Source organism: Rattus norvegicus, chromosome 20, assembly GCF_036323735.1.
Source record: "Rattus norvegicus strain BN/NHsdMcwi chromosome 20, GRCr8, whole genome shotgun sequence".
NCBI lineage: Eukaryota > Metazoa > Chordata > Mammalia > Rodentia > Muridae > Rattus > Rattus norvegicus.
The window spans coordinates 11,833,853-11,848,744 of NC_086038.1; the positions used below are offsets into that span (position 1 = coordinate 11,833,853).

The 14,892-nt window shown below is 49.7% G+C and overlaps 1 protein-coding gene across 24 annotated transcripts in view; it reads left to right on the forward strand.

The window, feature by feature from the left end:
* Window positions 1–14,892, forward strand: part of Pcbp3 (poly(rC) binding protein 3) — a 242,143-nt gene that overhangs the window by 198,274 nt on the left and 28,977 nt on the right. For all 24 annotated transcript variants that reach the window (XR_010060648.1, XR_005497206.2, XR_010060649.1 and 21 more), the window contains 4 exons: window positions 4,417–4,571; window positions 5,747–5,770; window positions 6,594–6,626; window positions 7,361–7,477. Coding sequence is in view for 21 of the 24 variants with exons in the window: in XM_063279058.1 (XP_063135128.1) it covers window positions 4,417–4,571; window positions 5,747–5,770; window positions 6,594–6,626; window positions 7,361–7,477 (329 nt within the window). In the remaining 3 variants the exon portion in view is untranslated. The remainder of the gene's footprint in view (window positions 1–4,416; window positions 4,572–5,746; window positions 5,771–6,593; window positions 6,627–7,360; window positions 7,478–14,892) is intronic.

Below are 14,892 nucleotides of genomic sequence, written 5' to 3' on the forward strand. Positions count from 1 at the left end.
TTGCAGGTCCCTGCCTCTCATTTTCCTTCTGTTGAGAAATGTCTGCTGACGCTCCTGCTGTCCTGTCCTTGCCTGTCTCCTTATAAGACGTCCTGTCAATTTTAGCTATCAGCCTGCGTCGGAGGTTGCCTTATGGATACTCCCTTCCGTCTGGGAATTGTTTCCCGTGCTGGGCAGAAGCTTTTCTCTTTGATTGAATCCTGTTTTCTGTTTTTACTTTTGTTTCCTATGCTTTGGGGAATTTCTTTTTTTAAAAAAAAAAATCATTGTCGAAACCAATGCTACAGAGTTTTTCCTAGAGGTTTTCTAGTTTCAGATCTTTCACCCATTGTTTTTGCTATGTATGTGTGTATGTATGTATATATATATAACATGTTGTGTGTTATATATATAACATACATATATGTGTATATATGTGTATGTATATGTATTTATGTATGTCTATGTGTATATGTGGATATGTATATATAACATGTTATATATGTATATACACATTACATATATAATGTGTATATAGCATACATATAACACATGTATATATTAACATGCACATATAGCATAATGCACATATACATATATAACCATATACGTATGTGTGTGAATAAATGTATATGTGTATATGTACATATATATACATATACACGATCTCCTCTCCTCTGGTCAGTCTCCTTGTCACCAGCATAGGGGTGGATGCTTTAGTCTTCTGTCTCTTTTAAAATTATACCATTTGCATTTTATTATTGAGCTGTTAAGGATCAAGCCTGTCATTTCATTTTTAGTTTTCCGATTATTTTCTCATTTATGTCACTTTTAGGATTTCCTTCTGCCTTCCTAGGAGTTAAGCTTTTTTAAAAATTCCATTTTGACTTGTTAATAATTTAGAACATCTTTTTATCAGTTTGAAGGGAAGGTAGAAAATTTGCCTTCCTTTTCCCTGCCCCAGGAGATATTATTCATACCAGACAGTTCAGTCAGTTTTACTTTAGCCATTAGAAATAATTTTAGAAGCAAGAGGACAGAGGCCTATGGTTATTTACTCTCACTTAAAAGTGCTCGTTTGAAAATTATGATTATCAGCACATATTAATTATACAAACTAGTGTGGCAGTTCTGTGTGGTGAGTCCATAGTGTGTGTGTGTGTGTGTGTGTGTGTGTGTGTGTGTGTGTGTGTGTGTGTATCCTGTCCATCTCCCCCTCTTCTGACATATATTGCCTTCTGTGTTGGTTAGCCCCTCCTACTTCTTTTGAGGAAACTCCCCGCTCCCACCCCTCCATGTGCTGGTGGAGTGGAGCACAGCTCCAGAGGTTTCTTGGTTTCCCTTCATCCTGGAGTTTTCTCAACTCCCCCAAAGCCTACTTTCCTGGACCCCGCACTTCTTATCTGGCAGCCTTTTCCTTCCTGGCATCTCCATCTCAGCCCTGCCTGGCTCCAGTCCCCATTGGGTAGGCCATGACCTGCCCGTCTCTGCTGTCCCCTGGTCTAGACCCCTGTTCCAGCCTTGATGTTTCCATCTGCCCTGCCCAGTCTTTATAGCTTTTATTAATTTGGCAAGGGTTGTGTTTCTCTGCTGAGCCAATGTCTTCTCATTGGGCAGAACAGATCCCTGGGCTAAAGAGGTGGCTCTTGGGGTAAGAGCACTTGCAGTGCACACATGAAGATCTGAGATTGGAGGCCAGCACCAGCAGAAGCTGGATATGGCCCCATGCTCCCTGTAAACCTAGCCCTGTGGGAGGTGGAGAGAGGTGGATCTCCACCGCTTGCTGGCCACCCAACTAGCTAAAGGACACGAGTTCCCGAGACCCTGCCTCAAGGAAACAAGGTCGAGAGTGATAGAAAGAACAGCCAGTGCCAAGCAACCAGAGCTTCCAGGGACTAAGCCACTACCTAAAGACTATACATGGACTGACCCTGGACTCTGACCTCATAGGTAGCAATGAATATTCTAGTAAGATCACCAGTGGAAGGGGAAGCCCTGGGTCCTGCTAAGACTGAACCCCCAGTGAACGTGATTGTTGGGGGGAGGGCGGCAATGGGGGGAGGATGGGGAGGGGAACACCCATAAAGAAGGGGAAGGGGAGGGATTAGGGGGATGTTTGCCCGGAAACTGGGAAAGGGAATAACACTCGAAATGTAAATAAGAAACACTCAAGTTAATAAAAAAAAAAAAAAAAGAAAGAACAGCCAGTGTCCTCTTCTGAGTCTGTATGCACAGTGCATGCACACATGTCACACAACACCACCACACAAAGAATATTCCCAGTTGTTCATTGGAGCAGTTTTAAGATGGCTGCCATACAGATGTCAGCTAATATTAATGTCTCTGTCAGCTTGGGAATGGCATGTAACCCTTGCCCTTCATCTACTTTGAAATCTCTGTAGGCCTTGGCATGACAGGTAATTCTCTGTTGAAAGCAAAACCTTTAGACATTAAGGGCTAAAGCCCTGGACCTTGTTGAAGACTTTTTCAGATAGTGGGAAGCAAAAGGGTAGAGGTCCGTACTGCTGAGCCAGAACTCTGTCCCTCTCTGACTGTGCAAGGCAACGTAGTCCCTTACTGTTCTCCACAGCCTGCACTGGTACCATGAGCCAGGACTCACTGCCCCTGGGATTAGAGTCTGGTGAGGGCAGGAGGTGCCCAAAGCTTAGCCCTGCTTTGAGGAGAGTTTGGCTGGACTCGGAGATGCTGCTTCGGGGTGTAGGCACATTTACTGCCTCCCACAGATACTTCGACTGAGAGCAGACCTCTGGCTTATCTGTCCCCGTCAGCAGCTCTAGATTGATGCTTGATGCTTTTCCATCTCCAAGTCTGAGAGACTCAATCTCACCTGTTCTACAGGACAGCCCCCTCACTCCCAATCTACAGAGAGCGTTTGTGCCACCCCCTTTGTGTGTGCCTCTGTGGGTATGTCTGTGTCTGTGTCTGTCTTGTCCTCTGATGCAGAAAGGCACTGGCCCAAGTGACTGATCACTCCTGACAGCCTGGAGCCGAAAGCACCACGGGCAGGCGCTGACCTACTTTCTCCTTCCTGGGCTGGAAACATTTATGTAACAGACAGCCACAGGGCCTTCCTGTCCCCATGATGAGTAGGAGATGCCCCAGACCAGCCACAGTGTGATCCAGTTTATGGCCCCTTGCAAATCAACCGGAGCAGAAACAGCTTCCTGTAAAGAGGACTTGGCTTGGTTTATCCAGGGCGTCTGCATAGATGCGTGTTCTTTGCTGTCGCTTGAGTCTCCCGAGTCAGATGCTTGTTTCCTGCTGAGGTCGTTCTTGATGAGCTCAAGCTGGGGTCCGGCAGTCCTTGGGGCCTATGCAAATGCCGTGCTCAGCAGAATTTCCCATCTGCCTCTGAGTTTCGTACAAAGCAGCGAGCAGCCACACGACATCAACTTCCAGAGAGCTGAGCTCCTGCATTCTTGATCTTTCTGGTCTTCGCATGCTTGCCAGCGCCAGCATATCTCCTGAGAATGGACCTCTGTATCTCTTGCTTTGAGAAACCCTACTGAAGCCACTCCAACCTCCCCACCTCTATCCAGTCCCCCAGCCCCCACCGCTGTCGTCTAGACCACCCTAGTGTGTGTGCGAGCCTGACTGGCGTTGCTGATATTCCTGATGGAAATGAGCCATGCTCTTGCTTGCTTGCTCCCTCCTAAGGTACAGCCCAGAGCCTGTGGAGAACTCCATAAGGAGAGCTGCTCGCCAGGAAGCCCTGATTCTGGGCCACCTACGTTGGTACAAAGTCTTTATGTCACTTTCCACAAGCTCTCTCCTCTAGCTGTAATCTCCGCCTGCAGATAATAAATTGACGTCCTAATTTAGCCCCATAAAACTAACCATGGCGGGTGTGGACAGAATAGAGCACGGTGCAGGAAGACCATCTTGGCTTTAGTGGGAGAACTGCAGCCAGAGACTGAAGTTACGTTAGGGAAGGCTGCCAACAACTGGGCATAAAAGGACGTGGGTATAGGGGCCTTTCTAGATAGCTGACGGCAAAGACGGGCCCTCAAGGGGGCAGGCCATGCTAACCTAGAGTCTGCTCTCTGCTGGGACAGAAGAAACACTAGAAGAAAAGGAGGCTCACCAGGCTAGGTAGCCCAGTACTGGCTTCCCCTAGAGCTTCTTGAGATGTATCCTTTATGAGGAACTAAATTGTGTGGGTTTTTTGTTTGTTTGTTTTGTTTGTTTTGCACAAGTTTATTGGGGTTGGAGATTTACTACAATGGAGGAAACTGAGTCTAAAGGGCTTAAGTGGTGTGCCTAGGGTCACATGGTTAGGACCCAACTCTGCACCTCTTCCATGGTGGTGGCCAGCATACCCACTCACCTGGAAGCCGAGTCCCAGGAGGCCAGAACATGGTTCTAGGTCCAAAGAAGAGTACCCATGGTCACAACTGTGCCTTCTTCTTGTCCCAGGTGACGCCATCTGGGCCCCATCCATCCTTCCTCACAGTACCCTCAGCACCTTAAGCCACCACCCTGAGCTACATTTTGGAGGGAAGATGGAATCTAAGGTCTCGGAAGGTGGCCTGAACGTAACCCTGACCATCCGCCTCCTGATGCATGGAAAGGTGAGGTGGGGTGAGGTGGGGCAGAAAGCGGGGCACCCAGGATCTGCTCCGTGCTTCTCCTTATGCTCCCCAATCTCAAACCCACAAAGCTGTTGCACGTACAGTCCAAGTGACACTTTCCTTAGAGCTGCTCAAGGCTGGTTGACCCTGTCCTTTAATACCCCCGTGCCTGTCTGCTACAGGTGGCTGCTGTCCTGATAGCAGGACTCACACCTCCCCACCTGGTGCCCTGCCCTCTCTTCTACACTGACAGATCTCAGCATTTGTGCAATCTTCCTGCCAGGGCTAGCCAACAGAACAAGAGTTCTGAAATATCCAGCTTCCTGGAAAGCATGTCCCCTCGCACCGAGGCACTCCTTTTCTGTGGTGGAAAGTGTCCTTCTCGTACCCTGTCCCCACATGGGATTCTCTACCGACCAGCCCCCCCGTTCCTATGACGGGAGGGCTACACAGGACCACTCCCTCCTCCTGTTTCCTGAGCCCATGCCTTGTCCTCCATGTGGAACAGCAGCAGCTCTGGCTCTCCCAGGGCTTGCTTGGCTTGTTCACAGTGAGAAAAGCAGGCCAGACTTTGAAAGAGGTTATTTCCCATGGCAGTAAGTCAGGTGGCCCTGCCCCAATCAACAGAACGTGGTGGGAGCTTCCTGGGGCTGTCCTGTGGGCTGGGACAGGCTGGGGCCACCAATGCAGGTGATCATATACCGTACAGGCATTGACATCCAAATGCAGAATGGTGGTGGCCATGCCAGGGGCTTCTCCAAGTGTCCCACCTCATAAATCAAGGTGACAGTGCTGTGTAGGCAGGGGCACAGTCTCGGGTGACTCTCCCTCTCTCCTCGTTTATCTAGAAAGCGTCTGACTCTCTGTGCCTTGCTCCCAAGCAGTTGGTTGATCGAGCTCAGCTCCATCTCTGGTCACCCTGGTCACCTGGTCACCCTGGCATAGAGGAGCTGAACAGCCCAACACAGACCCTTCTTCTAGACGAAAGTTTCAGCTCTCCGATGGATTCAGTGCTCTGGCTTACACAAGTCCCTGGTTCCATCCCCAACACTGTACAAGCTTTAATTCTCCCTCACACTATATACACCGTTTCAATACACCCAGTGTTTCTTGAAAGCATCGGCCCCAGAGTACCTTGTGACATCATCTTCTGTGATTTTTTTTTTTCCCTACAGGAAGTTGGAAGCATCATCGGGAAGGTAATTATTGAGGGAACTGCGCCTTTCTCGGTTCTCTGTAAGCTGACAGACCAAGACAGCAGTAGCCCCTGGTGCTGACTGACCCCAGTCGTTACACAGGCCCTGACAGGCACTATCCTAGAGGAAGTCAGAATCCCAGGGAGCTCTGCCTTGGTAGCCCTGTTCATGCCTCTTTTTGTTGGCTCTGGGTGAGCCACGAACATTCTTCCTTGGCCCTGGCAGAGCCCCAGCTGGTCACTTTAAGGCTTCCTCTTACCACTGTGGTGTCTGGTACCTCTGGGTTTCAGACCTAGGAAGCATTTGTGCCCTTCTACTCCTCTTTCTGCAATGAAAGCAAAAAGTGCTTCCAGGGGTAGGGGAGTGCAGGGGATCAAAAGCCCACTGTGTGAGAGAAGAGAGGCTGCCCTCCTGGCATTAACTGCTCAGTGTCCCAACTCCTCCTTAACCTTTCTTTGGAAAGGGCTTCTCAGGGGCAACCACTCATGAGCATCCCTGGTTCAAACACCCTAACTCCTGCCAGGCATCACGCCTGCTACTGTATCTGTAGCGCTGTCATAGCAACGGGCCTGAGTCTGATAAAGCTCACCCCATGGCCAGCTCCACCCCTGGGTGACTGTACCGCCCTTGCCATGCCTTAGTTTCTTCATCTGCGATGGCCCTGGATTGTGTGGCCCAGTGAGTAAAGAGACTAGCTAACTCACAGGGACAGGCAAGGACAGGGAGCACCTGATCCCCTTCACTGTGCTAGCAGCCAGCTGTGTTAGGTGCAGGGACCGTCTATGCACCTGGCAGTGACAGACTTCCTTGTGTGTCTCCATTCCAGAAAGGAGAAACAGTAAAGAAGATGCGTGAAGAGGTGAGTGTGCTCTGCCCTAAATACTACCCCATCTCCAGGTCAGCTTGGCCAGGCCCTGGGGGTGGGGGTGGCGCTTCTTGTGGCTCTCATGGGCCTGCCCTTGTATCAGAGACGAGAGGCAAGGAGGGGCAGTCCTCTCTGACATGCTACACATACAGCACAGCTTATAGAGGGCGTAAGCTCTCCTAGGGGCCACTGGGACTCATACTAACTAAAATTCCAGCCAGGTGGTGGTGGGGAATCCCAGCACTCAGGAGGCAGAGGCAGGCAGGTCTCTGAATTTGAGGCCAGCCTGGTCTCCAGAGTGAGTTCTGGGACAGCAAGGGCTACACAGAGAAAACTTATAGCAACAACAACAACAAAACAAAAACAAAAAAAAAAAAAACCCTACTCTGGTAGAGCACGATGGCACATGCCTGTAACCCCAGCACCAAGGAGACAGAGACAGAGGCCAAAGAATGGAAGCCCAGGGCTGTTCTTCACTACACAGGGAGTTTAAGGCCAGCTTGGTCACATGAGACCCTGTCTTAAAAGACAAGAACAATAACCTTAGAATTTCCAATTTCATGGGGATTCCTGGCAAGGATTTTATTGTTTAGAATGAGATTTTGTTTTTCAAGCATGCCTCCGCCCTAGTGTCTGTGCTTAAGGTTGTCTGCAAGCCTAGAGAAGCCAGACCCGCACAGGACAGCTTTCGTCTTCTGCCAGCTACCTCTCTTCTCCTCTCACCTTAGAGTGGCGCCAGGATCAACATCTCAGAGGGAAACTGCCCAGAGAGAATCGTCACCATCACAGGCCCAACGGACGCCATCTTCAAGGCCTTTGCTATGATTGCATACAAGTTTGAGGAGGTAAGGCACAGGTTGCCATCTGCCTGAGGCCCAGTCCCAGCTGCCCCCCGAGCCCGTTCATCCCTTTGTCTTACCTGGTTGAGGCACTGGCTTGCTTTGTGACAAGACTGCCTTAGAGTTCTCATCACCTTCAATACCTCAGGTGTTCACCCTACCTCTGTCCAGCTCATGAGGGCCAGTGCCCTTCCTGCTTCCTAAAGTCCTCCCATGGGCACAGTGGGAAGCCCACCTCCTTATGTTTCCCAGGCATCGTGGGTAGCCTCAGAGCACAGGCCTCCTGCCTCCCAACATAGCTGCTGTTGTGTCTCTTGTCTTCACACCTTCAAGGCCCAGCTGGCACAACTCTGACCTCAGCTACACGCACTGCAGCACAGCCGTACCATGCTCCCCCTCCACCCCAGAGAGTGTCTTAGCTGGAGGCAGAAGTGCATTTTTGTGCGTGTAATATATCCACATACATGTGTGATAGTTCTGTGTGCTCTTGGTGAGCTACTCTTCATGGTTTTCCTATTTCCGCTGAACGTATATTCATACATGGTGATGACCAAGCTGGCATAATTTTTCTGTTATCAATAAGGGTGGTTAAGTCGTCCAATCACGAGGTTGGGTTTGTGGGTATAAGCCAAGATCCCTCTAAATGAGAACGGGAAGGCTGTATATGTGGAGCTCACTATACAGCAGGGGATCAGCTTTTATTACTTTTATTACTGAGGGAGGAGAACATCACATAATGGACAGAGGGAAGTTTTAGGGTTGCCCTATGGGTGGCTGTGGGTGTGAGAACTGGGGATGACTGGCTTCCTCGCAGCCAGTTTCCTACAAGAGTCTGGAGAGCAAGACTTTTGCTTTCTCTGGTGGCCCCTGACTTAGGATTGGGAGCAAGCCTTAGGGAAACTATGGATACCCAAGCTTTGACTGCCCTGGGTCGAAGCCACAGAAACTGCTACAGAGGCACCCATGGCTCGGCCAACACTAGTCTGCGTGCTCAATCCTCATGGGCCGGTGCAAAAGGCTAGCCAATGAGGAAAGGCGTAAGAGCAGATACTCATTCCGCAGGGCTCAGCTGCCTTGGTGTTGCAAGGCCACCTTGACCTTTCTGTTTCTGTGTCATGACTGTCATGTACTGAGTACACGATTGCATAGGACATGTCGGGGACTCGTAGAAAGCACATGGACACTGTGACAGAAGAGGAAGCTGTTCACAATCCCGGAAAGGTGCTTTGAATCCAAGGGCTCTAAAGCCCAAACCAGGCCAGGAGAACCATCTAGGGACTGTGAAGGTCTCTTCTTGAGATAGTGCGTACTTGCTCTTTGAATCCCAACATAGCAGGAAGTAGTCACAGCAGCACAGACCTAGTGTTCAGATGCAATCAGAAGCAGTTAGGGCTCAAGCAGTCTTTTCTCTGGTAAAGGCCATCAAAGAATGCTCTGCCACAGTGGTTCTCTGAGCAGTGGGCTAGTGACTTCCAGGAGAGTGCTGAGTGGTTAGACCAGCCTTGTTTCGAAACATCTTCCATGAGGCTTTGAAGAGCTAGGGGGCCACATCCAGAATAGTCTCGGGTCTTTTCTGCACTGCCTGAGAATATGTCTGAGTCAAATGGGACCAGGTTTGTCCTGGCCCGGAGGCAGTGATGTCTGGCAGAGGCTCCTGGAAGCCAGAAAGGAGTTGTTGCTCAGCAAAGGGTCTGGACGAGGCTCTGTCGTCACGTGAGGCATGATTTGGATTTGCGGTCCCTGCTGCTGCTGTGGGAAAGTTGTGAAGTTTACAATTACTGGGTTGACAACTGTGGTGATTGCCTTCCTAGAAGGAAGATAAGCTAGCCAAGGCATTTGGGGACCGTGTAGAGCCAAGTATCTATGTCACTGATTGACCCACCACTGCTGGACTTCTCTGTGTCTCAGTGGATGGAACCCGACTGACCAGTGTTAGCCTAAGCTCTAGGCATCAGTGGGACTCTGGGAGACGGAGGGTTATGACTACTGTTTCGGGTTATCTAAGCATGGAATTAGAGTAAATATCTTCTGTTCCTGTTTTAATAAATTAAGGAGCGATGAGGGAGGAAGGTGCGTTCTGGATGGCTGACAAGCCAGGACTGTGTAAATGAGGGGAGGAGTGAGAGATACACCGCTCAACTTCCAGTCAGTGTCATAGACCTGAGCAAATCCAAGTGCTTCATTTCGTCTCATAGTTCTAGAGTTTGTAGCCTATGGAGGCGGGGAGGGCAGGTCTGCTGCTTTGAGGCTTCTGGTGGGAGCACAGGGCACAGAAGAATCATCCACCTCATGGCCAGGATTGGCCAGTGCCCTTTAATAGCATACACACCTCAGAAGAGCTAAAATCTCCACAAGGCCCTCCCAGTAGTGTCAGCCGAGGACTAGGCCTTTACCACATGGACATAGGGAAGGTATGGCCAATGACGTTTTACCTTTAGCCCTAAAGGCTTAGATTCATCCTACAATATAAGATGCATTTAGTCCAAACTCCCAAAGCCCGCAAAGTGGTAACCATTGTAACATCTGTCAGAAGCCTGAGTCTCAGAGAGGATAGAGGCAAAGTTCTGTGAACGCTTACAAAAAACACAAGTTACATACTCAAGATACAATGGCATAGTGTAGACATTCCCATTTCAACCACTCTGGAAGGAAGGAAGTGGAGGTGGCGGATATAGGATGGAATTGAGCCAAAACAAACAACCCAGCAGGACAAGCATTGAGTCCTGTAGTTATATGTCTGGTGTCCAGAGCCTACTGTGGCAGGACATGAGTAATAAAAGACTGTAAGGACTTGTGTCCTGGTTGGTGGTGGTCTATGTTAACTTGTCTTAAAGTCATTTGGGAAGTGGGAACCTCAGCTAAGAAAATGCCTCTATCAAATTGACCCATACGCAAGTTTGTGGGGATATTCTGTTGATTTGATTGATGTGGGAGGGCCCATCCCATTGAGGCTAGGGCCATCCCTGGGCTGGCAGTCTGTGTTCTATAAGAAAGCAGACTGAGCAAGCCATGTAAGCAGCACCCCTCCATGGCCTCTGCATCAGCTCTGCCTCCTGGCTCCTACCTTAAGTTCCTGCCCTGACTTCCCTCAGCGATGGCGTATGACCTGAGAATTGCAAGCTGGAATAAACCTTTTCTCCCCAAGTTGCTTGTGGTCATAGTGCTTCGCTGTGGCAACAGAAAAGTAACTAAGGCAGACCATAACTCTGCTACAGACTGCCTGGGCTCCCATTCCTTCCTTCAAAAGTTTGTTGGAAACCCTATGACCCTAGAGTTCTTGCATGCTTCCTGCCCACAAACACCAGCGTGAGCTGTGCATAGGCCCCTGTGTTGCCATTCAGTGTACTGGGGTTCTTTTGCTTCGCCTGGAACGAGACCATAGGTGGACAGAAGCTTCAGATGCTGGCCTCTAGCAGCTCAGTGTTCGTCACCACTTGTCAGCAGTCAGGCTTTAGTATTAGCATCCTCCTATAGACCACAAGCACTGGGACACTTAATGAGTGTTACCGTCCTGATGTGAGGCTTAGGTATCACGACCTTTACTATCAGCAGCCGTGTCGGTCTGAGATCCCAAGGCCCGGAAGACCTGACAGTTCTCTGGAAACTTCTGATAACCAGTACCTGCAGATTCTCTTCTCTTGCCTCTTCTAGTGCTTGCTTTCCCCTCACCCCATCTCTGTCGCCATCTCTGTCACTATCACTGTCTCTGTCTTCTTATTTATGCCTCTTTTCTTCTTTTTTCCCTGGTCATTCTCAAACTTCAACTGCTTCTTCAGTTGTCAGTGGCTACTGCCACGACTTGGGGTGGTGCCACTGGGCAGACTCAACCCAGTGGGTGCTGCCAGCGGCTAAGTCCCAGGCCTCTGCAAATGGCTGTTGCTTCAACTGCTGGGAAGTAATTGCAGGCACTTGGCTCTGAGAAATCAGCACCTAGAGCTCAGGAGCCAGGCACTTGCCCCTAACTGGTCAGTGTGGGAGCTGAGCATTAAAGAGTACTGTGTCTGTGTGTGGGGTTGGTGAGGGTTCAGCTTGTCTGTGGGCGGCACTACACTGGGTCAGGTTTACCTGTCAATCACCGGATCTTCAGTTACCAGTGGTAGACATGGCATTAGTGACACTGGGCTCCTGTGGTGGCCACGGGATCAAGGACAGTGCTTTCCCAGCCACAAAGCCAAAACAGAAAGCCAGCGTTTGTTCCATGGTCAAACTGTGCCCCTCACCAGGCTCCCACAGCCACCATGCTCTGCAGTCTGCTGCTGTCTTTGTGTTAACCTGCACTAGTAAAACTGGTCTTTACTGCGGGCCCGATGTGTCAACACCAAGGGAGGCAACCCAGGAGACTTGCCACTGAATCCTTGAGTAAGCCCGAGCCGTCTGCTTAAGAACCGGAGGAGTGTTTGGGCCAATCACGGTCTCTAAGGTTTATACTTGGGGCTCATCCTTGCCTGGCCACTAGTGATAATAGAATATTGCACCCCTTCTGACCAGGTTATAGTTTCTCGGGGCTTGTGACCACAAGAGGTCTGGGACAGCTACTCAGACAGCGCCAGCCAGGGCTGCTCCCTCAGAAGCCTCTTGCAGTACATGTCTCAAGGTATCCATGTGCGTTCAGATGGCTGGCGCATGTATAAGGGAAGCCACTGTTTGGCTAATAGCCTTTTTTACCCAAGGCAGCTTAGATGGCTAGAGAACGTTCAATAGCTTCTAATTAGGGAACCAAAACGTCATACTGCTAGTGACAGGCACTAAAAAGAATGCTTACAGTAAAGTTGGAGAACTTATTAATACTATCAGTAATTTTTTTTAAAAAAAGGCTTAGAAAGCGCTTTAAAGGCTGTCTGGCATCCCAGGCTATGGGTTCATCTCTTCTTTCTCATGTGGACACAACTTCATGGCACCTAAGTCCCCTCCTGGTTTAGACTTAGGCCATCCTGGATGGGCAAGGCTGTCTTCTTAAAGCCTCTGCTCTGGAAATGGCTGAGATAACATTGCGCATACACATCTCTGAGCCTATAGTGACAGCGGCCATGCTAACTCTTACATGTAGTCCTGACATCTTCGCTGTTGGCCTGGTACGAAGAACATGGCTTCAACTCAGTGACGCTTAAATCTCTCTGGCCACTGTGTCACCCTTTGCTGCACCTTTGAACATGTTCCTTCTGGACCAGGAAACTGAAGCAGGGCTCTGAGCAGTCCTGGAAAGTACTCTACAGCTGACTTGAGATTAGCCTGCTTCTCCCCCACCCCTCCTCTCTCGTGCACACACTTGCGTGTGCATGTGCGTGCGCATGTGTTCGCTGTGTTGTCTTTAAAAAGTTCATGCCCTTTAGTCTCCACCCAGTGGAGTCCTCATTTCTACCACAGCCTCATCAGTGCCCCGCCCCCACCCCACCCCAGTCCACACGGATGCTTCACCAGAATCATGTCCAAGCTCCGCCTGACTCATTCCATGCCGTTTCTGGATTGGCTCTCCAAACGCTGCTCATAAAACAGTTCTAAAGCCTTGTTGCCCTCTTAACGGTAGCCTAGCAATATCCCACTCCCCAAAACCAATGGTCACTGATCATTTTTCCATTAATAACTCCCTAAGATACATCGGCTTCTAAAGAAAAGGCTTATTTTAACTCAGAGTTTTGTGGGGTTCGTGTCACAAGTATAGCCATGGCTTCGTAGTTTTTAGGACTCAGGTTGTTGGGGTTTCATCATACCATGACAGGAACATGGGATATAGCCAAACCATTCACCCCATAACCAAGATGCAAACAAAAGAAGGGTGAGGCTGAGCTCCCACACCCCCTTCAAGGACACCCCCACCATGATATCAAGGGCTCCCACCCAGCCCCACCTCTTACAGCTCCCATCGCCTCCCCTATTAGTTACTTTTCTTGCTGCTGTGGTAAAATACCCAAGGAAGAGCAACTAAAGGGAGGGGGGTTATTTTGACTTATAGGCGAGGAGTACCATCCATCATGGCGGGGGAGGCGTGGCAGCAGGAGCACGAGGCACCTGGTTGCTCTCCATCTGTAGTCAAAGAAGAGATGAGTGCTGCTTCCGCATTCATTCTCCTTTTCATTCGGGCTGAGGCCGTAGGCTGTGCTGTGGTGATGCTCACATATAGGCTGTGCTGTGGTGATGCTCACATGTAGGCTGTGCTGTGGTGATGCTCACATTCAGGCTGTGCTGTGGTGATGATGCTCACATTCAGGCTGTGCTGTGGTGATGATGCTCACATTCAGGCTGTGCTGTGGTGATGCTCACATTCAGTCTGTGCTGTGGTGATGCTCACATTCAGTCTGTGCTGTGGTGATGCTCACATTCAGACTGTGCTGTGGTGATGCTCACATTCAGACTGTGCTGTGGTGATGCTCACATTCAGACTGTGCTGTGGTGATGCTCACATATAGGCTGTACTGTGGTGATGCTCACATGTAGGCTGTGCAATGGTGATGCTCACATTCAGGCTGTGCTGTGGTGATGCTCACATTCAGACTGTGCTGTGGTGATGCTCACATTCAGACTGTGCTGTGGTGATGCTCACATTCAGACTGTGCTGTGGTGATGCTCACATTCAGACTGTGCTGTGGTGATGCTCACATTCAGAGTGTGCTGTGGTGATGCTCGCATTCATGCTGTGCTGTGGTGATGCTTGCATTCAGTCTGTGCTGTGGTGATGCTCACATTCAGACTGTGCTGTGGTGATGCTCACATGTAGGCTGTGCTGTGGTGATGCTCACATTCAGACTGTGCTGTGGTGATGCTCACATTCAGACTGCTGTGGTGATGCTCACATATAGACTGTGCTGTGGTGATGCTCGCATTCAGGCTGTGCTGTGGTGATGATGCTCACATTCAGTCTGTGCTGTGGTGATGCTCACATTCAGACTGTGCTGTGGTGATGCTCACATTCAGACTGTGCTGTGGTGATGCTCACATTCAGTCTGTGCTGTGGTGATGCTCACATTCAGACTGTGCTGTGGTGATGCTCACATTCAGGCTCTGCTGTGGTGATGATGCTCACATGTAGGCTGTGCTGTGGTGATGCTCACATATAGGCTCTGCTGTGGTGATGATGCTCACATGTAGGCTGTGCTGTGGTGATGCTCACATATAGACTGTGCTGTGGTGATGATGCTCACATGTAGGCTGTGCTGTGGTGATGCTCGCATTTAGAGTATGTCTTCTCACCTCAGTTAAGTCATCTAGACACCTCCTCACAGACATGCCCAGAGACTGGTCTCCTAGGTAATTCTAGATCCTGTCAAGTTGACAGACAAAATTAACCATCCCATCTCCCAAAAGCAACACAATCAGGCTGTGCTGTAGTGATGTTCGCATGTAGACTTTAACACACGTACCTGTGGAGGACGGTCCAGATGGAAGCTATAACAACAACAAATTAGATGAGGAGGTTGGAATGATAT